Source organism: Spermophilus citellus, assembly GCF_964194105.1.
Source record: "Spermophilus citellus genome assembly, chromosome: 4".
NCBI classification, from domain to species: Eukaryota; Metazoa; Chordata; class Mammalia; order Rodentia; family Sciuridae; genus Spermophilus; species Spermophilus citellus.
Genome location: NC_138185.1, coordinates 192,189,000 through 192,210,233, shown reverse-complemented (window position 1 = coordinate 192,210,233; position 21,234 = coordinate 192,189,000). Strand labels below are relative to the sequence as shown.

The 21,234-nt window shown below is 47.1% G+C and overlaps 1 protein-coding gene across 1 annotated transcript in view; it reads right to left on the bottom strand.

Annotated features, from left to right (window-relative positions):
* Positions 1–19,730, bottom strand: part of ZFHX2 (zinc finger homeobox 2) — a 30,458-nt gene extending 10,728 nt beyond the window's left edge. The window contains exons 1-2 of the mRNA XM_081291344.1: positions 19,192–19,730; positions 87–2,167 (exon numbers count right to left, since the gene is read on the bottom strand). Of these exons, the coding sequence (XP_081147470.1) occupies positions 87–2,118 (2,032 nt within the window). The 5' untranslated portion in view covers positions 2,119–2,167; positions 19,192–19,730. The remainder of the gene's footprint in view (positions 1–86; positions 2,168–19,191) is intronic.
* Between the last annotated feature and the right edge of the window lie 1,504 nt (positions 19,731–21,234).

The window sequence follows — 21,234 nt, the reverse complement described above, 5'->3', positions numbered from 1 at the left end:
TTACCTAAGTGGGGAGCTGGCCTTGGAAGAAAGCAGAGAATAATTTGGCTTGGGTAGGGGAGAACAGTAGAGTTCAGGGAGCTTACCAGGTGTTGGGAACTTGCGGGCAGGTGCTCCAAGGTGGTGGAAACCATTGAGAAGTAGCTGGGCTTCCAAGGGCTTGTCTGGCCTCAGCCCAGGGCCAGGCATGGAAGTCTGAGGCTGCCCTAGGACCTGGGGCCCAAAGTACTGGAAGAGTTCAGGGGGGTTGTTGGGGGCAGCTCCTGGTGGGGGAGGAGGTCCTGGCCCTACCAGCCCAGGTGGCAGGCCCAGCGGCAGTCCCTGGTGCAGCATTAATACATTCTGCATGTGCTTCTCAGAGGTCATATGGATGCGTAGGTTGCGGGAGATGTTTGTCTCATAGCTGCACACCTTGCACTGCCAGGATGATTTGGTCTTGGGCTCTTTGTCACCCGTGGAGGGTGGGAGTGATGCCTCTGGGGGACTTCCCTGTCCTCCCGGCCCTGCCTGGAAGCCCTGCAGGTTGGCAAGGTGCTTGTCAGACTGCATGTGGATGCTGAGGTTGCCTTTGGTGGTGGTAGAGTAGTTGCAGACATCACAGCGATAGGGCTTATAGCCGCAGTTGTAGCTCTCTCCACGAGCAAGGCGGGGGTGGGCTCCCCCGGCGCTGCAATAGCTACAGTGACTGTTGCTCTCAGGGTGCTTTTCCCTCATGTGCACATCCAGAGTCTGCTGGTACTTGTAGTGCCAGTTGCACTTGGGACACTTGAGTGTCTTGCAGGAGTTGCGTGAATGTAGCAGGGACATGTGGCTGGATAGGCTGAGGCCCTGGAAGGCCGCAGGGGCTGGGGTGTAGTCATCAGCCAGGCGGTAGGGCTGGGGTGGGTCGTTGGGGTCTTCAGGGGAGCCCACTGGAGCAGGAAGAGTTGCCCCCTCCTTGGAGGTGGGTGAGCTTTGGTTGAGTGGGGGACAGAGCCCTACATCCTCTTCTTGCCCCTCAGGGAACCAATCTGGCCCTGCCTCGCCTGCTGCTACTGGCGATTCTTTGGCTTGGGTTGGGCTGGGGTCCCAGGTGGTTAGGGTTGCAGGTGGGGAGGGTGGGCTGAGAGCCATGACTTCTTCAGCAGGGAGGACAAGGCCCTGGACTTCTGCCTCAGGAGGGCCATCCTTGGTCTGGGCTACATTCTCCTCCATGTTTGCTGTGCTGCTGTTGTCAAGGGGCTTTTCAAGAGAGGAGCAAGTGAGGGATTTTGGTTCCAGAAAGCTTATGAGGGCCATGCAGCCTTCTTCCCCCTCCTGGAGCACAGCTGGGCTACACAGCAGGCCCTGGTGTTGGGCAAGAGTTAGCTTCACCCCATGAGACTGTGTATGCCCCATAAAGGCCTGGGGCTTGCTGAAACCCAGGCGGCACAGAAGGCAGAGCCAGAAAAATGCCCTGTGGTCTTCCCCTTTGCTCCCTATGGGGCCATCTTTGGGATCTCCGGGTGGGTTTGGAGCCAGCTGGTAGCTCCAGAAGGCTCCATCCCTTCCCTCACAGGCAGCCGGAGATGGCGCTGAGGTATCATGGGACAGAATTTGGTCAGAAGAGCTAAAGCCTTGGATTGGGTCAAAGCCATGTTGAATGTGAAGGGCAGTAAGATGTGCAGGGGGTGGATTGGCAAGGAGGGGCAGGCTGGGCTCTTTCTTGATGCCTGCCTCACCCCAGGGGAAGCCCTTTGGTAACAGGAATTCACTGCTGCCTGTCAGGGATAGCGTGGCTACTAGGTAGGCCTGGCCACCAGCTGTGAAGAATAAGTGGTTTTTCAGGTCCATGGGAGGGAGTCCTTCCTCCTCCTGCTCCCTGTCTTTTCCCACCCCCACATCCTTTGGTGGGAAGTGACCATAGCCAGGCTCTTCTTGGGGCTCCTTTGGTGGGACAAGGCCACAGCCTGACTCCAGAGGCTGTCCCCCTGGCTCTGAGGGCCTCATGCTCTCAGAGGTGGAGGGGGCAGCAGGGGGATCTTTGGTGACAGGATCAGAGGGGGTGCTGGAGGAGGAGGTGTCCGGAGGTGGGGACAGGGCATTGTGCCCAGGGGAGGGGGTGGTGCCAGTGGTCGAGGCTGAATTAAGGGTGGCCATGGTAGACGGAGACGTGCTGGGGGTTCATTTCAGCGTGCCAGCCAGTACCCTGCAGGAAACATGGAGAGACAGAGCTGTGAGGCCACAGGGACCCCAGCCAGGCTAAATCTCTGGATACTTTAGCCTCATCCTCTTCCGTAAACACCATACTCAGACACTTGCCTGCCAACTTTGAAGCTTTACTCAGTGTCTAACAGACTTTGAAATTAACATGTCCAAAGTCAGAATTCATTATTTCTCCCTCAACCTGCTTCTCTTGCCTATCTCAAAATGGTACCTTTTATCTAGTTGCTTAGACTAATAGCATAAAGTTTTTTTCTTTTTTTCTCGCTTGCCTTTCCCTGTGTCCATTTCTATAGCAACCTCTAGAATGTGTCAAACCCTGAACTGATCATCTTTGCTACTAGCACTAGCCTGGTCCAGGCCATTATCATTTCTGATCTAAAGCAACAGACACATCCACATTAACCTCCCATTTTTACTACTGCCCCTTCCCATCTAGTCTTCCTCCACCCAGCAGCCAGAATGATCTTTTATTTAATTCTCAATTATGAAAAGTGCCAAACATTTATAATACACCAAATTATATGAAACAGCCTTTTTTTTTAAACCCATCATTCAGCTTCATCAACCATCCACTCATGACCTGCCTATTTTCTCTGTGTCCCCACCCACTTGCCCACCTTTTCATGTATCATTTTATTTTTATTTTTTGGTACCAGGGATTAAACCCAGAGGTACTTAACCACTGAGCCATGTCCTCAGCCCTTTTTATTTTTTATTTTGAGACAGGATCTTGCTGAATTGCTGAAGCTGGCTTTAAACTTGTGATCCTCCTGCTTCAGCTTCCCAAACTGCTAAGATTACAGGTGTGTGCCAATCATGCCCAGCTCATAATTCATAACTGTCTTTTCTAACATGTAAATTATACTCTATTCTTAAATGCTTAGAACCCATCAAGGTTTTCTCATTGCATTGTGATTAAAATCCAGACTCCTGTACCTGACCTATAGAAGGGCCTGCCTGCAAAGGTATATATATATTTTTTCCCCTAGTACTGGGGATTGAACCTGGGATGCTTATCCATTGAGCCACATCACCAGCCCTTTTTATTTATTTATTTAAATTTTGAGTGAGGGTTTCACTAAGTTGTTTAGGGGCTTGCTAAATTGCCTAGGCTACCCTCAAACTTGTGATCCTCTAGCCTTAGCACCAGGTCACTCCAAGGTGAATTTTAACATACTCCATGCTGCCTTGCTCTAGCCCACTGGCCTTTTCTTTTTGGCCTTTCTGTTACTCAAACATGCCAAGTTCATTCCCACTTGGGGCTCTTGCCCAAGTGTTTAGTCCCCCTGGAAAACTCTCCCCGCACAGCTTGCACAGTTTAACACCTTGACATTCAGTTCTCTGCTTAATATCCTCCAGCAGGCCTGCCCTCTCTACAAAGCTAAAACAGCCCCCAGGGTTACTTTCTTCAGAGTTTTTTTGCCACCTGACATTTCCTGGCTTACTAATCTCCTCCCACTAGAAGGTAAGTTGCATGACAGCAGGGTCTCCCTTGTTCTAGCTTTTCTATTACTAGTACAGAGAATGGTGCCTGTCATAGACTATGTCTGTTTTTTTTTTTTCCTCCAGTACTGGAGATTGAATCCAGGGGGCATTTTACCACTGAGCTATACCCCCAATCCCTCCCTTTAAATTTTTTTTTTTTTTTTTTTTTTTAATTTTGAGACAGGTTCTCACTAAATTACTTAGGGCCTCACTAAGTTGCCAAGGCTGGCTTTGAACTTGTGATCCTCCTGCCTCAGCCTCCAGGTAGTTGTGCGCCACCACACCCAGCTAGCCAGTGTCTTTTGAATGAATGAACTTTGGAGAAGACCCTTAGATTTTTCCAAGCCCTTAAGAGATAAATTTCCTAAATCAAGGTTTTCTTGCCAGAAACAGGCTGTAATTGATCCCCCTTGCACACAGGCATTGTGTTGCTCTCTGATGATTTCAGATCCATCTCTGGTCAGGAATAGGTGGGAGTTTCCCTGACCAACTGAAGGACAACTCCTATATTACTCCCTCTCTGAAGAGATGAAAAATAATACGTCATAGAAATGTTACTAAAAGCTATTAAAGTACATGCACCATGGTCCTGGCACTATGCTAAATGCTTTTCAGGTAGCCCATTTAATCTCGTAGCAGCTTGATGGTCACCAGGCTCCAAGGTGGTAAAACTAGAAAAGGATACAAGACAGGCAAAATGTGCCTCCAAAGAACTAGAAATCAGGAATCCTCAGCTGCCTTTAGCTAGGCCCATCAAGGCTCCCAACATTTAAACCATGATCTTCCCCTCAAATTGACTAACCTTTCATGCCTCTTCCATTCCTTACTCCAAGCACCCATCTATATCTGGTCCCACTATCCCTATCAACAGATCTCTAATTATTAAATTTCTAACACTCAGGCCATATGCTTCAGGGAGGGCTTAAGAAGGATGACCTTTTTCCTTGGGCCACCTCTAACCCTCACCTCCAGATTCCTAGATTTGGAATATCTTTAGTCTGGCCCCATCCAGCTAGCAGACCCCAATTCTCACTTCATTCCTCCTCCAAAGGGGGTCCAGCCAGGCGTGAAGTCAGAGCCATTAAGGAACTAGAGAAGGACTGGATTAGCATGATAATGAAAATGCAAATCAGTACCTGGGAAAGGGGTGAAGGGGAAGGGAGGGGGCCAGTGTTAGAGAACCAAAACACCAGTGAAGGGATTGGACTGAAGAGAGTAGATTCCTATATAAGCCAAAAGTTGTTGGAAGTTCTTTCTACATATCCTTGATGGGGGTGGGGTGGGGGATAGTGTGCTGGCTTGTAAGGATCTGACATGCCCATCAACCCCAACTGCTGGGCTCTACCACCCTTTATTACTCTACCAGGTAGGAAGAGCCAAGCCCCCTGCTGCTGAGGGCAGAGTGTGGTGGGTGCTATCTTCCAGCTGGTCCAACCAAAGAACCTTTTTGCCCACTCTGATGGCTCCTTCCTGGCCCAATCTTACAATTCTGCATCACAGCTCAGAGGAGACCTAAGTAGACCAAAACCCCAGATCCCATGGGTATTCCAAGCCTCATTCTCCTAAGAGTCTAGTTCCCAGGCCTGGAAAAAGTGCTGATTCTTGGCTGCAAACCAAGGGAGCTAAGCTTCCAGCTAGCTTATGGGTGATACCCAGATCTACCCAGGATAGGTAGACAGCTGTTTAAAATTGCAAATCCCTTCCCCACCTCCCAATCTACCCCTCCTCCTCTTCAGGAAAGAATTTCAATTGCAAATTTGTCTCTGCCTCAGTGCATCACCCTCGGGGGCCCCCCCCCCCACTGCCACCAACTCCCCCTCTCCGTTTCTTCTCAGTGCTTCTCTCATCACCCACTATTTATTACAAACCTCTAGCTGCAGGGTTTTTTTTTTTTTTCACTTCCTCCTTCTATTTACCTCCTCCTCCATCTTTTCTTCCTTCCCTCTCTGAATCTCCTTGTCCCTTCCTTTGCCTTTCCTACCTGGACTTGGAGATGACACAGAAAGACAGGCCTAAAAGTCATCTCTACCAGCCTACCATCTCCAGGCTGAGATTCTAGTTCACCCTCGGACCTTCCTTTAGGTCCTGTCTTGCATAAGTGCATCTTTTCTCCCCTGGGACATGTCTCAGATGTTAGTAAAAGACAACCGGCACAGGTCCTGGCATTCCTGCCTTGGAAGGAGGAAGCAGGCAGGTTTGGAAGAGTGGAAGTAGGGGACAGCCCAAAGGAAGGACCTGAGTAGAGGAGAGGGCTGGGGGCCTCTGTGGAAGAAAGGGGTTAGGGGAGCTGAGCAGGCAGTGGCAGCAGTGTGATTAGAGTGGAGATTGATGTGAAGGGGCGCCACAGCCGGCAGAGAGAGTCAATAAAACGAGAGGATCACATTAGAGGCGACAGAGAGAGCTTTAAATTACAAGGCTGCTGCCACCGAGGGGGATGGGAGGAGTGAGGCCTGGAGCCTAGGGAGGGTGGAGAGTTCTGAGGGTGTAGTTGTCCCCAGAGATGAATCTGCTAGCTCCAAAATGGCCCTGGTCTCCAATGCTCCCTTGCATTCCATCCTCCCTCTCTAACACTTCATTTTCTCAGAGGGTGAGGTGGGGAGGGAGGGGGAGATGAGAGAAACACAAGATAATTTTTTCTTTTTCTTTCTTGGTGTTGCCTTCTTTCTCCTTCCACACCTGAATTATTGGTTATTCCTCAGAATAGGGAAGGATGGAAGTTACTTTCATAGCTCAGCAGGAGTTAATGCTCTACAAACAAACGGAGTCATAATTACTGAACTGCAAGAGGTGGATGGAGATCCAGTACTTAGAAAAAGGAAGACACCAGGGAGTCGGGAGGCAGCAAGACATAACACAGGTCAGAGAGCGACAGACGTCTTGACACTGAGATTGAAAAGAGAAGGCAGGCTTGGACGTGAAATTTCAGAAACAAGTTGAAAGCTTATAAGGCAGGCTCTGAGCCCCAGCAAGACGAGAAAACAAGTGCTATTTAACCAGAATCATGGGGGCAAAGGAAAGACCAACAAATAGTCTGAAAAAGGAGAGAATTTGCCCCTCACTGACAAGGAGCCCCTGGGCAGGTGCTGTGGCTGGCTGGTTAAAGGGAAGGGAAGTGGACCAGGGGCACTTCCATGAATGTGCAGCAAGACCAGAACTCCCTGCCCTACCTAACACCCACCAGGAGAAGGAAAAAAACACTACTGCTCCCTGGTGGTTATAGAGAGAACATAACTGGGAAGAGGGTAAGCCAGTTGGAGGCCATACTGGCTTTCTCCTGTCCAATTCCTCTCCAAAAAAACACAAAGCAAAATCCATCTCTCCTTTCCTCCAAAACCAACTAACTACAGGGCAAAAGGTTTTGCATCCAAGTCTATTAGAAGGCAGGAACACATTTGCTTAAAATTTGCCTTCCATTTTTCTTTTCTTTTTAAGAAAATACCTTTATTTTATTTATTTATTTTTATGTGGTGCTGAGGGGCAAACCCACTGCCTCACTCGTGCTAGTTGAACACTCTACCACTGAGCCACAACCTCAGCCCCTGCCTTCCACTTTTCTAATGGTTTGACAAACTTGTCCCTACTCCGAGCCAGTTTGTAGGACTTTTTCTTTCTTTCTTCTTTCCTTCTGCAAGCTTGCCTAACATTGCTGTCTTCACTTTCACTTTGCCCTTGTCTTTCTGCCCTTTTTGTCTCGACCTGTTGCTTTCAAGAGGAAGCCACCATGGAGAGAAAAGAGAGAGACAGACGGAATAAATGTGCCTATCTAATTGGGTTTAATGGAATACTTGGCAAATAAACTAGTTGAGCTTTCTTTTTCTTTCTTTTTTTGATGGTAGTGGGAAATACAACTTAGGGCCACATGCATGCTAGGCAAGCACTCTCCCACTGAGCTATATCTCTAGCTCCCAGTTTCATTTATTTATTTATTTGCAGTACTGGGGATTTAACCCAGGGTTAACTCATCTTTTTTAAATTTTTAAACAGAGTCTAAGTTGCCCAGGCTGGTCTTGAATTTGGGATCCTCCTACCTTTGTCTCCTGCTTAATCTCCAGAGTGGCTGGGATTACAGGCATGTGCCACCATACCTGCTCCCGAGAATCAAGCCCAGTGCCTCACACATGCTAGGCAAGCACTCTACCACTGAGCTACAGCCCCAGCCCCATGAGCTTTATTTCTTTTTTTTTTTTTTAATATTTATTTTTTAGCTGTAGTTGGACACAATACCTTTATTTCGCTTATTTATTTTTATGTGGTGCTGAGGATCAAACCCAGGGTCCCGCACGTGCGAGGCGAGCGCTCTACCGCTGAGCCATAACCAAAGCCCCGAGCTTTATTTCTTAAGAAGTAGAAGAGGGGCTGGGGTTGTGGTAGAGCGCTTGCCCAGCATGTGTGAGACACTGGGTTCGATTCTCAGAACCACATACAAATAAATAAAAATAAAGGTCCACTGATAACAAAAAAAATATATATTAAAAAAAAAATTTTTTTAAAAAAAGATAGTAGAAGAATATGGACCTTGGATCCATGCAGACCCAGGTTCCATCCCAGCTCTACCATTCACTAGCTGTCAACTTTGGAAGTTACCTCAGTTACCTATCTAGAAAAATGGGAATAATAATACCTTTCTTCCTCAGTTGTCCATACCAGAATAAGTAACATGTGAAAAGTGCATATATTGGGCATCAGTGAAGTGGGTTATTTTCCTCTTCTCCTAGCTGGCTGGCTTCTTCTCTGGAGTGGGGCAAGGTATTTGCACAGAGGCTGTTGCCCACCCCCCACCTTTTCTGGGTACTAGGAAATGAACTTAGAGGTGCTATACCATTGAGCTACATCCCCAGCCCTTTTTATTTTTTATTTTCACACAGGGTCATGCTAAGTTGCTTGGAGCCTCACTAAGTAGCCAAGGCTGGTCTCGAACTTGAGAGCCTCCAAGTCACTGGGATTACAGGCATGTGCCACTTTGTCCATTTCTTGATGAACCAACATCCTCTGATCTCTGCCCTTTTCAACTGAGGGCAGAATAATAGGTACACAGGATTTAAATCTAGTCTTTCCAGCAGCAGAATTCATGTAATTATTGGTTCCTGGGCTGAAAGACACCCAAAAGAGTGGAAGCTTTGTTCAGGCTCACACTTGAACTGGGTGCAGCAGCAGCTAATGCCTGGATCAAAACTATCATGAGCTGGGTGTGGTGGCCCATGCCTGTAATCCCAGCACCCTGGTAGGCTGAGGCAGGAGAATTGTGAGTTTAAAGCCAGCCTCAGCAATTTAGTGAGGCCCTAAGCAATGTAGTGAGACCCTGTCTCAAAATAAAAAAATAAAAAGGGCTGGGGATGTAGCTCAGGGGTAGAAAGCCCCAGGTTTTGATCCCCAGTACAAAAACAAATTAAAAAACTATTGTGGCCTCTCCTTGCATTTAAAACTATCGTTTTTTTTTTTTTTGGGTCTCTAAATCTTACCTTCTCTATTTAAAACAAAACAGTAATCCTACTTCTTGTACTTAAGATAATAGGAGAACATGAAAAAGGCTGAGTCAATTCTCAGACTCTTCTTTTCCCTCTTTCCCCCATAAATATTTAAAGAATGCTTACTTTGTATAAGATTGGTTTTGTCCAAAAGAGAGAGAGTTTGAGTATGGCAGGAAATGAAATAGACAAGTAGGAGAGGTATCACAGAAGGTAAAGAGACAGTTAAAGCAGATACCAGAAGGGAAGGAGAAATGGAAAGGTAGCGAAGTAAGCGGGGTAGAGCTGGATCTTCGTCTGAATATGTAAACATTGGATCTCTTCCAGGCCTCCCTACTCAGGTACCAGATTGGAAGGTAGACTATCCCCAGTGGAGGGAGACAGCAAGGAAGCTGTGTTATACTTTGCAAATGCTTAAGGTGCACATGAGGGAATCCAGTAAGATGCGAGAAAGAGAGGCTCAGAAGAAGACAGTGGTGGGTAGGGAGTAGACAGGTAGAAGGGAAGCAGTGGGCTGAAACCACACACAACCACTTGTGCATAGATTTGTTGAGGTGTGCTGTACCATGTGCTGCTGGTAGGAGTGGGTGTGTCCAGAAAAGGAATCTCTTGCCCAGGCATCTACCTCTGGGACTTGATGTGTTAGATGTTTTAGGACAGCAGTATGGAGCTGCTATGTTGCACAGACCTGTGTGATCTCATAGTAAATACATTGGAGGGACTGATGTTCTACATGCCTCAGGCTTAGACAACCACATGAAGCCAGCTTGGAACCCTTCTTCTGCACGAGCACCACAGGAGAGAAGGGGTAGGGGGTTGTGTGCGCCCTTGAATTCAGACTCAGAATCCTGTCTGATCCTGGCATAGGGGACCTCCATAGAAGACTTTGATATCCCTGAGCTTGGAAGAAATTGCAGGCAACTTTTCTATAATTATTTGGAATACTATTATACATGACTCTTTCTCTGGTTCTGATTCCATGTGAACCTGTGTGATGTAATGAATCAATTTAAATACTATTACAACAACTACCACAGGTTGAGTGTCCCTAATCTGAAAACTCAAAACCCAAAAACTTGGGTTTAGGGTATAGCTCAATGGTAGAGCCCTGGCCTAGCATGTATAAGGCCCTTGTTTTGATCTCAGCACTCCAAGGAAAAAAAGTTTCAGATTTTGGACTTTTGGATCAGCCCCAGGGTTTCATGCATGCTAGGCAGGTGATAGAGTTTACACTCTACCACTGAATTATATCTCTAGCACTTCTTAAAATTTACTTTGAGACAGGCTCTCACTAAATTGCCCAGCCTGGTTTAAATTTGTGATCCTCCTGCCTCACCCTCGCAAGGAGCTAGGATTATGGATGTGTGCCACTGTGCTTAGTCAAAATCTGCAACTTTTTTAGTATGAACATGGTGCCAGTGTCATAAGTAGAAAATTCCACATCTGTCTACAGTTGTAGACAAAACACAGTTGCTTCTGAAAATACATATAAAATTACTTTCAGGCCATATATATAAGGTGTATATGAAATATAAATGAATTTCACAGTGAGAATGGGGTCCCCTCCCAAAGATATCTCATTATATAATGTATACATATTACAAAATCCCCAAACCCCCAAATCCAAAACACATCTGATCTCAAGTATTTAGGATAAGGGCTACTGAACCTCCAGTTAGTTGTCATAATAAAATAATAGACAATTCCTTTAAATGTTTACCATGTATCATTGTGCTAAGCCCTTGACAAGCATCACATCAATAATTCTCTATTACAATCTGATGCAATACATACAGTTATTCATTTCCAGTTTACAAATGTGGAAAAAGACTAAGTGGATTACATGATTTTTAAGGTCTCCCAATTAGAAAGCAGAAGTGACTTCAGAGGCTGAGGCAGGAGGATCACAAGTTGGAGGCCAGTCTTAGCAACTAAATGAAGCCCTAAGCAACTTAGTGAGACCATGTCTCAAAATTAAAATTAAAATGAAAAGGGCTGGGGCTGTGATTCAATGATTAAGTGTCCCTGGTTTCAATCCCTAGTACAAAAGAAAAGGAAAGTAGAAATGAAACTGGAACTCCGGGGAGCTGGGGTTGTGGCTCAGGGGTAGAACGCTCGCCCAGCATGCGTGAGGCACTGGGTTCGATCCTCAGCACCACATAGAAATAAAATAAAGATACTGTGTCCACCAATATCTAAAAAATAAAATATTTATTTAAAAAAAAGAAAAAGAAAGGAACTGGAACTCAGGTAGGCTGAATGTACGGCCTCTGTTCTTAGGTTAATTTGTAAACTTCTGAACTCTGGCTGGTGTGCATTTTGAGTGAGATTTTTGAGGGTGTTACCCTGTCCTGTGTTTGTCACCTTGAGCATATATGCTGTCATCCTCTCTCGGCTTGAAGGTGCTGGATGTGCCATCTTCAAATTCCTTTGTTTCTTGATATAAGGGCAGAACAAAACTAGTGCTCTGTGCAACTCCAGGGGCACCCATTTCTTTTGCAGTCTATAGAGGGCTACTGGCCCCTGGGTGGGCATGTATTTGTGGGGAGAGAGAAGAGAGACAGAGAAAGAGGGAGGAAGACCAGGTAGGGTTATTTGGATGATTAGTGTGCATCATTTGTGATAATGTCTTAAAAGCTGAAAGTCTATATGTGTACCTCATATTAGCATATGAACTTCATCAGATAAGCAGTCTGGTATTATTTAAAGACAGACTTGGGCTACAGTTGGTGGTGCAGGCCTAAAATCCCAGCTACTCAGGAGGTTGAGCAGGAGGATCACAAGTTAGAAGACAGCCTCAGCAATGTAGCAAGACCCTACAAGACAAAAAGGTGTGGGGATGTTGCTCATTGGTAAGGACCACTGTTTTCAAGTTCCAGTACTGTAAAACACAACAAAACAAAACACAGCCTTAGCTGGGAAGGTAGCCCTGTGATAAAATCTGTGCATAGCACTGCATTTAGGAGGCCACTTGGGTTCAATTCCTAGCACCAAAACAAACCAAAAAAATCCATTACATTTAGAGACAGACATGGAATCAGATTTTAGTTCTATTCCTTAATATGTAAATGACCTCAGCTCATTAACCACATCCCCAGCCTCAGCCTTTTTTTTTTTTTTGAATTTTTAATATTTATTTTTTAGTTCTCGGTGGACACAACATCTTTGTTGGTATGTGGTGCTGAGGATCGAACCCGGGTCGCAGGCATGCCAGGCGAGCACGCTACCGCTTGAGCCACATCCCCAGCCCCAGCCTCAGCCTTTTTCATTTTAATTTTTATTTTGGGACAGGGCCTCACTAAGTTGCTGAGGCTGGCCTCCAACTTGTGATCCTCCTGCCTCAGCCTTCCAAGTCACTCCCGAGTCATTAAAGCCTCAATTCAGTTTTCCATAAAGAATGGGAAATAGTACCTGCTAGGGTTGTGTCCACTGAAACAATCATTTTTGGGAATGGCACTTTGGATGTGATCAATACATGAAAATAATTATCCATCCACATGCCTTATCTCCTCAGTTGGCGGGTATGTGTATATTTATTGCTCTTTGTGTGTTGGGGGGTGCTGATAGCCAGGGTGTACCTCTATCCAAACATCTCTTTGGGGTTAGTGAAGGTGCTTGCTCTAGTTAGCCACCGAGGGCTGGTTTCCCCCAGGCTTTCTGGTCACACCTGTATGGGCTCTGTGCTTTCCATTCAGCATCAGGGTATCCTGTGCTGTGTGTTGCTATATGCCTATATGTGCTTAGTGGCCGGCTGGCACAGGCGTGTTTGGGGTGGTGGTAATTACTGGGATGGCCCGGCCCTAATGAGTGTGATCTCGTTACACTCTCACCGCCTCTAATGGAGCTAACCTCATTTCACAGCCATTAGAGATGGAGATGAGGCCCCGCCCACAGGCCCCACCAGCTGCAGCTTTCACAGCCTTGGCTATGTTCTCTCCCTCTGGCTCCCCACTGCTCCATTCCAGCTCTCCATCTCCCTCCAGGTTTCCCTGTTCCCCATTGTTCTTTCCCTTATCTTGTCTTTCTGCTTCTCTTTTTACCTTCTCTTTTCATGTCTCCCTCTATCTCCTCTCTCTTCCATTCTTGGGTTCCTTTTCCCTCATTTAGCACCTTCCCCTTTCTCCCCCCACTGATTTGTCCTCCACATTTTCATTTCCCCATCCTCTTTTCCACTCCCCCTTCCCTGCCCTTCACTGCTGCTATCCCTCCCTTCCTCCACATTGCCCTGTCTGGCCAAAGGACAAATCTCAAGGGGAAACCAGCAAAGACAAACAAGGAGCAGTGACTTCATTATCATCATTAATTTGCCACTTCAGTTCCTCCCACAAGGGTCAAAGCCTGCACGGCTTGAACTCAGGACTGTCAAGGAAGCTGAGGCAGCAGCTTGGCTGTTCAGCTGTCTCACCAACCACTCCCTGCCCCCACTCCTCCTTAGCAGTCTTCATATCCCTGTGGAGGGGTCAGGCTCCCTGCTTTTTTGCCAAGTTCTTTCCTAGTCCTTACAGCCTCCTGCCCTCCTTCATTTAATTGTGGCCATCTCTTGGGCTTCCTCCCATCTCCAAGTCACATTCCCCTCTTCTCCCTACTCCTCCCTGCCCAGTCTATTCTGAACCTTCCTTGTCCTTCCTTCCCTGCTCTTCTCTCTTCCTAACCTCTAAAGCACCAGGATGTATCTCTAGGTTTTGGAAACTATGCAGCCTGAAGAAGGTGAACCTGTGGAGGCAGAAGAAAGGCATTTGTGGTCCAAGCAGGCCAGTGATACTAAACATAGGATGGAACCAACCATGAAAGAGGCAGGAGAGGTTGGGGCGGCAGTGGCAGAAAAACCTAGACTCACACCCAAGGCCCAAGAAAATGGAATGGAAGACAGAGGCAGAGGGCTTGGGCTTCTTCCTCCCTCAAAACAAGTACTGAAAAAATTAAGGAGGGAAATGGCTCTACTCCATCAGTTCCTCTAGGGAAACAATCCAACAATCCTGTCTCACCCTCTGCCCTCCTTCTATGAGAAGCCAAATAACTGGTAATTGACTCTTGACCTTTAGCCCAAGCCCAGCCCCAAAGGGAGAGGTGGAGGTATTTGGCTGTGACTGCAATAGGCACTGGGGAAAGGTCTACACATGAAGTAAAAATTTCCTGCCCCACCAACTTTGCACTTTAACATGCTACACAGGACGAGACCGTACATGCTATGCCTTCTTCTCACTACAAAAGGCTATTGCATACCCTGAGCCAGTCATGTCCTGAATGCACAGGTCACCATGCACGCACCATTTCAGTGGATGGCCCTCCTGTGAATTCCAAGGCCTGAACTTTAGCTTTGATATAATCCCATATTGCTGCCCAAACACAGGAAGGCTCTCATTCTTGCATTTAACTTTTGGGGGGAAAATGTTGAGGGGTGCAGAACTGTCTTGGTAGGAATTAGAAAAAATTGTCTTCCTCCAGGTATACATAGCCCCCACACCACTGGTATAGTTTGGCTACCACAGCATGGGCAGATCTCAGCCCCCTGAAAGTTACCTCCAAATCTTTCACCCCTGCCTCACTGGCCTGGGGTAGAGGAGGCATGCATAAGCAGTTAGTTCCTTGGGGCTTTCCCCAGAGAGGCAAGGGGCTCTGGGAAAATGGGTGGTGGGATGACTGAGCTGTATGAGAAGCCTGAAAAGAAAGATGGAAAAATCAATGAAATGAGTTTCTAACGGTGAGGTAAAGGACCGCTGTGTCGACAGCCTGTCGCCTGCTGCAAAATATGAGCTGCCCAAGTCTGTGGCGCTGCTGACAGTGCATATAGCCACCACTGTCCTCCCTTCAGGCACCTGCTCCTAGCCTCTTCTGCTGCCCTGGCCTTTCTTATTATAGCCAGACTCTCCCCTCTGTCTTCTTTCCCCTATTTCTTAATCTCTTCAGGGTCTTTCTTGGCTCTTTACTGAAACAACAGGACAGGTGGGCTATAATCCCTGATGGGGTACACCTTTCTCTTCTAAGGCTTTTGTGTGTTTGGCTCTGATTTTGTTTTGCGAGCTGTGGTAAGTTCTGTATCTTGCCTCCCCCTCTTCTAGATGCTTCTAGATTCTATCAACAATGGCAGTCAGATGTCAAGGTGATCCTTCTTCTTCTCAGCTTTAGTAACCCCTCCCTCCTCCTGCCTTTTGGTCCACGTGGCCAATGCTGACTTCCTTGTAAACACCTGGGTTTACAAGTTGAACAGGTGTCCAGAAAGGGTCTGGTATTGATTTGTGAATTCTTTGTGACCACTGTGCATTTGTGTGTGTATATGACTGATGCAATTATTTCATGATTGAGAATGGGGTGGGGATACTACTTTCAATTCAAATTTGTCTAAGGAAAAAACTGAACCTTTTCTGGATACCATCTTTTCTCTATCTTCTTCCATATTTTTGTCTTGGAATCATTTTTCTGCCCATTATCTCTATATAGAATTCCCAGGTCAAACCTCCAAGAGTGTTTCTAACCCAGTCTCTCCTTTCTGCCTCATATTTCACTATTGCTAGTTAATATTCTTCCAGTTTCTGATTTCCCAATTTGCCCATTTATGCAGACTCAGGTTTAGGAGTTTGAGAGAGAACTGGGAGGGCAACTTTTAAGTCCCTATGAACATTTGCTGGATAAATATTTATTAAGCCTGTTCTGAGTAACAGACACAGCCCCTGCTCAGAACGACATTGTATCTCCCACCTGATGCTTAGTTTTTTGGCTTAAAGGGACCTTCTTTCCTTCCTCTATAGCCAAATTCCACTCTGCTCTCTAGCATTTCAGAACCCTCCCTTTTCTCTATTCAGGCATCAGTTTGTACTCTACCACAGCTCTGATCCCCTCTCTTGTGCATTTCCAGCTTTAGCTTCCATTCCAAAACCCAAAGTCAGATTCATCTGATATTTTCAACTATCCACCCTCCTCCATTTCCTTTCCTGTTCTGGAATTGCCATTTCCAGTTCTCCTCCTTCTTAGCCTGCATTTCAGTATCACCACCCTAACCTCAATACCCCCTGTCTCCGGAGGTCCCTTGTCTTGCTTCAGTAGGCTCTAGGAAACCTCGGACACTCAAACAATAGTGGTTTGTGACAACTGTTGTTCTGAGCTACAAACGGCTCCAAGGATGCAAGATCAAACTACCAGTGCCAGGAATCCTACAGATTTGCCTCTACCCAGGGCCCCGGCCCACATATCATACAGCTCCCCAGCAAAGCAGCAAGTTGTTCCTGCATGGTTCTCAAGGTAACACAGCTGCCTCTGACATCATGGAGGGAGGAATCCTGTAAGGTTGCCAAGGCAACACCAACAATTTATGACATCAGAGGTTTGAGGTCTTTGGTTCTCAGGGGACTAGGAAGATTCAAGTTCCTGTCAGTTGAAGTAAATGGGAATTCTACTTTTTCATCTCATTGCTTGTATTCTCCTGGCTTGGGAATGAAATGTAAAGGCCTTTGGTAGGGTAGTGAGTGATGAGGCCAATGGAATGAATGCTCATGAGGTTTTCTCTTCCTCTCTCTCCACTAGATCTCTCTGTTCTTTCAATCCCTGCCTGGGCAGCTCTCTGTTTGGGGGCCTGTGGTATTTCTGCTATCCTTTTTTTCCAAATCACCCCCTCCCCCAAAGCGAACTGTTTGCATCCTTCATGCTGTGTCCTCCTTACACCAGAGGTATTTGTTTCCTTTGAGACCTCATCATCTCTTCCTTTCCCCCACCAAGCTCTGTGCAGCTCTGATCTGCTTCAGCACTCCTACATTTGCCATCCATTTACTTTCTTTGTACCATATATTCTTTTCCACCTCCTCCTATTCATCAATTCCTCCCTTACGCCACTTTGCCATTGTATCCATTTCATATAGCTTTTTTGTTGATCTCCTTTTTTAGGAATATTCTAAAAAGGAGATATTTTCTTCCCTCTGTGTAACTATTAACTATTTATTTTATTCTCTCAATTTGTCATTAATCACCCTTCGGTTCCTCCTCTTCCCCCCACTCCGCATAGATTTTCCTCACTTCCTTTGCACATCCCCATGTCATACATTTTTCTACCCCATGTGTTTACTGCACCAGGCCTCCCCTTCCCTTCTATAATTCTGTTCACCTCTGAAATCTTCCATTATCTGCCCATATCTGCCTCCTCTTTTTACCCTCCCAAGCTCCTGAGTTCTGGAAAAACAATGATGGCTTAAAACCAAGATAAACTACAGATCTTTTATCCACCTTTACCATTCTTTAGATTGGATAAATCCTTTGCATCAGATAGCTTCTCCCACAATAATAAAAACTGCCTCATAAAAAATGGTGCTGAATCCAAATAAAATAATAGTAGCGGTCCAGGAGGAAAATGAATTAAAAAGTGAAGAAAAAGCCACTAATATCTAGAATGAACTGAGGATGGAGGCTAACCAGGCAGGGTGGAGCTTAGAGTCCTAGAGAACGTCCCCTTATGAAATCAAAGTTGACAGTTAACTGACATAATGGCACTGATTGATGAAGGGGTTATATGCCCCTGGAAGCCCATTAAATTGATTTCTTGGCCTATTTATGTGCCTTCACAAACCATATCCCCCACCTCTCCCAGCCCCTTGCTTGTGGTTTCTTCTGCTGCTGAGGTTAAATGTTGGGTAAGGGGAAAAGAGATAAAAGAAACAGTGACTAAGAGAAAAGGTAGAAAGAAGGCAGATTACTGGAACAAAGATGGTGAATAAATAAGGGAGATCATGGCATTCAAGGATAGAAAAAAAGGTATGAAATAAAATGGGGAAATGAAAAAATATATACAATGGTAAAGTGGGGGAAGGGAGGAAAATGAAGTCAGCAGGGAAGAGGTTTGTGGTGGAAAGCTCCTAGAAAGACAGATGATACACAGTGAAGACCAGATAGTGAGATGGGGGAGACAGGCACATGGCAAAGGAGACAGTCAACAATGCTAGGAAGTTCCAAAGCTTCCCTGGTGAAGGTGGAACAGAAGGATCTCCTAGCAATGCTGAAAGGGCACATGAGTCTGGGGGAAGACATATCTGCTCCATCCCCCTACTTTTCAGACCCCTGACCAATGACTATCATAATTCTGGTCAATAAGCTAACTCCAAAGTAGTATGAAAAGGCCACAGACATTGAGATGGACCCTGAAGGAGAGGGCATGGAGTCCTAGACGGCAGAACAGTCAGGCAGCCAACGCGTGACACATAGTGAAAGGGACACATACGGAGATCACTCAGATGGGAAGGGTCACAGCAGAGACAGTGACACACAGAACTGGAGATGAATGAAGTGGGGAGACATGGTGAAGAATGGCAAAACCAAGAGGAAGGGACATATGGACAGAGATCAGGGGAACTACAGGCACAGCTGAAGCATGGCCCAGTGCTCCAAAATGATAGGGCTACTCAGGGGTAGACAAGAGCTGATGTGGGGCAGGGGTAACAGGACAGACACGCTTCATCTTCAATGGGGCAGTGAGGCTTCCCCTCACCTACTCACACCTTTTCAAAAAGAAGAGTGGGGGGGGTTGCTCAACTTCAGGCAAAACGAAGACGTCCCTCCCATCTTGCACCCTACCGCGCTAACCCATCCATCAGCCCTCCCGCCGCGGTTCCTCCCCCATCCCTCAGCCGGCTGGGGGCCGCCGAGACCCAGGCCCCTCCAGGCTGACAGCTCTGAGCCCTCGAACTCACCCGGCCTCCCCTTCCCTCCGGGAACCCCGCTCCCCGTACAGCTCGGCGCGGTCCGTCTAGGCTTTCGTTACCCTCCGTCTGTCCCGCTGGCCCCTGCTTCTCCCTCCCCAGTCTCTCCCTCCACCCCCTACATATTTCTCTCCCTACATACGCCCTCTCTCCCACACCCCGGCTCCCCTTCTCCCCGGGCTCTGGCTGTCAGTCCGTCCGTGTCCCCTCCCCCAGCCCCTTCCCATCCCTCTCCGTCCCTCCAGCGGCAGTCTCCGAACGCCTTCTCTCCCCTCGTCTCGAGCTTCCAAAGAGCAAGGAAGGGAAGAAGAGCGAGAGGGAGAGGAGAAAAAAAAAAAAAAAAAAACCAACCCAGCAGCATCGGAAATCGATGCACTTACACCTCAGCTGGAAGCAGGGACGGGAGTCGAACCACGGCCGCCGAGCAGCGCGAGGCGGGGAGGGGAGGGGGCGGCTCTTGGAAGGGACTTCTCCGATGTGTTGATTCCTTTTTTTTTTCCCCTCCTCCTCCCTCCCTCCAGCGCTCGCTCCGGGGCGTCGGGGACGGAGATGGAAAAAATAAATAAATAAATTCACGGCGGTGAGGGAAGTGAAGGAAAATAATCAATGCTATTTGGCTGCGGCTGAAGTGTTTTCCCGGCTTCGTGAGGGGGTTTCCATTGATTCACCCTGGGCACTCGCTCGCTCCCTGCCTCCTCCTCCTCCTCCTCCTCCTCCTCCTCCTCGCCCTCCTCCTCCTCCTCCTCGCCCTCACTCCTCCGCCTCATTCACTGGCTGGAGCCGAAGCGTCCCACACAATGGAATAATCAATACCCAGGCGCCCGGGGCGGCCCCACTGAGCAGGTGCAGCGGCCCGCCCGCCGCGGCGCATGCCGGGACTTGTAGTCCGTCGCCTCCGCCCTCCAACCCGCAAGCGCAGTGTCCGCACTCCTCCTTAGACGCTGGAACCCTACCCTTCCCAGGGGCGGGCTCGATGGGGCCAGCCGGTCTATCCTGTCGCCTCCTTGACTCTGGCGCCAGGTCCTCCGGGTGCCTGCAAGAGGGCATGTCCCTAAACTCTTTCCCGTCCCCTCCTCTTCCTTTTGCCTACAGAAAACATGCATGCGTTTTGTTTCAGATCAGCTCTAGAACAAGCTCTGGCGTTTACCAGCTTGCCAGAGCTGCCCGGAAGTCTTTCTTTTTTCACTCCCTTCTTCTTGCTTCCTTATCTCCCCTTCTTTCCGATTGAAAACCTTCTCTCACAGCAATTACTCTGAAGTCTCTGAGTTTCTGCTTCCTCCCTGCGGTCACACAGTCCTTTGAATTGGGGAGGGGAGGTTCGGTTTTATCTGCTCATCAGCCCACTATATTGTAGTATCAATAATTTATAACATTTATTGAGTATATAGGGACAGTTCCAATCACTTTTACATATATTAGTTTATTTAATACAACTGTATAAGTCAGATACTTTAATTCCTTTTACAGGTGACAAAATTAAGGCACGATTAAACCAGCCCACGGTTGCATGGTCAAAAAGCAACAGCAGCAGGGTTAAACCTCAGTAGTCTTTTTCCAGAGATCACACTGGATGCTAAAACCTAGTTTTAAATAACAACAACAACAAAGTAAAACCTCCTGAAGTTCTGGGTTTCTACCAAATGACAGTTTGTTACTGAATCCTCATATAATTGTGAGACAGTTCACAATTTATCAATAAAAAAGCAGAGTCTTAGGTACAGTAGCCTGTCCAAGGCCAACCATCTAGAAAGTGAAACTCAGTCAACCCCAGGTCTGTCGCTGAAATCTAGGCTTTCCATTCCATTAAGCTGCTGCCTCTACCCCATTGGGGTGGACATTAAACATAAAAATACTAGGACTTCTTCCTGGGTCAACAAAACTTTGGGGGAGGGGGGGGCGGCGGGGACTGCAAAGGATGAAGGAAATGCAGGCCCTCCCAGTCCAGTGGTGCTTGACATGGGGTAGGGGTAAGGATACATCCAAGACATCCCAAGTTTTGCCACCGTTTTACTTCACTTGTGTTTCCAGACACATACAAGGGATAGACTGGTGTGGAGAACCTGGCACTTTTTTCACTAATTTCAGAAGCAAGCATAGGAGTTGACAATATCCTCACCCAGAGAGTAAGATACAAAGTTTATAGATAACATAAACTCTCAGAGGGAGTAAGGAGGCATTTTCTCTATAGAGTCTTCTAAAGCAGCCAGAGGGTCATTTCTCTTCCATATGTCTTGTATTTTAAATGAACATTGAATATTTTTCCTACTCCTAACAAAACTTGCTCAAGGTCTGCTGGAATTGACAGACTCGTCAGTCTGGCACTCACTCAAGGGCTTTTCCAACTTGCCCCTCAATTGTATTTCCAGCCCCATCTTTATTCTCATACAGGCTAGGTACTTTTCAGTATCTGGGTCTTTGCTCAT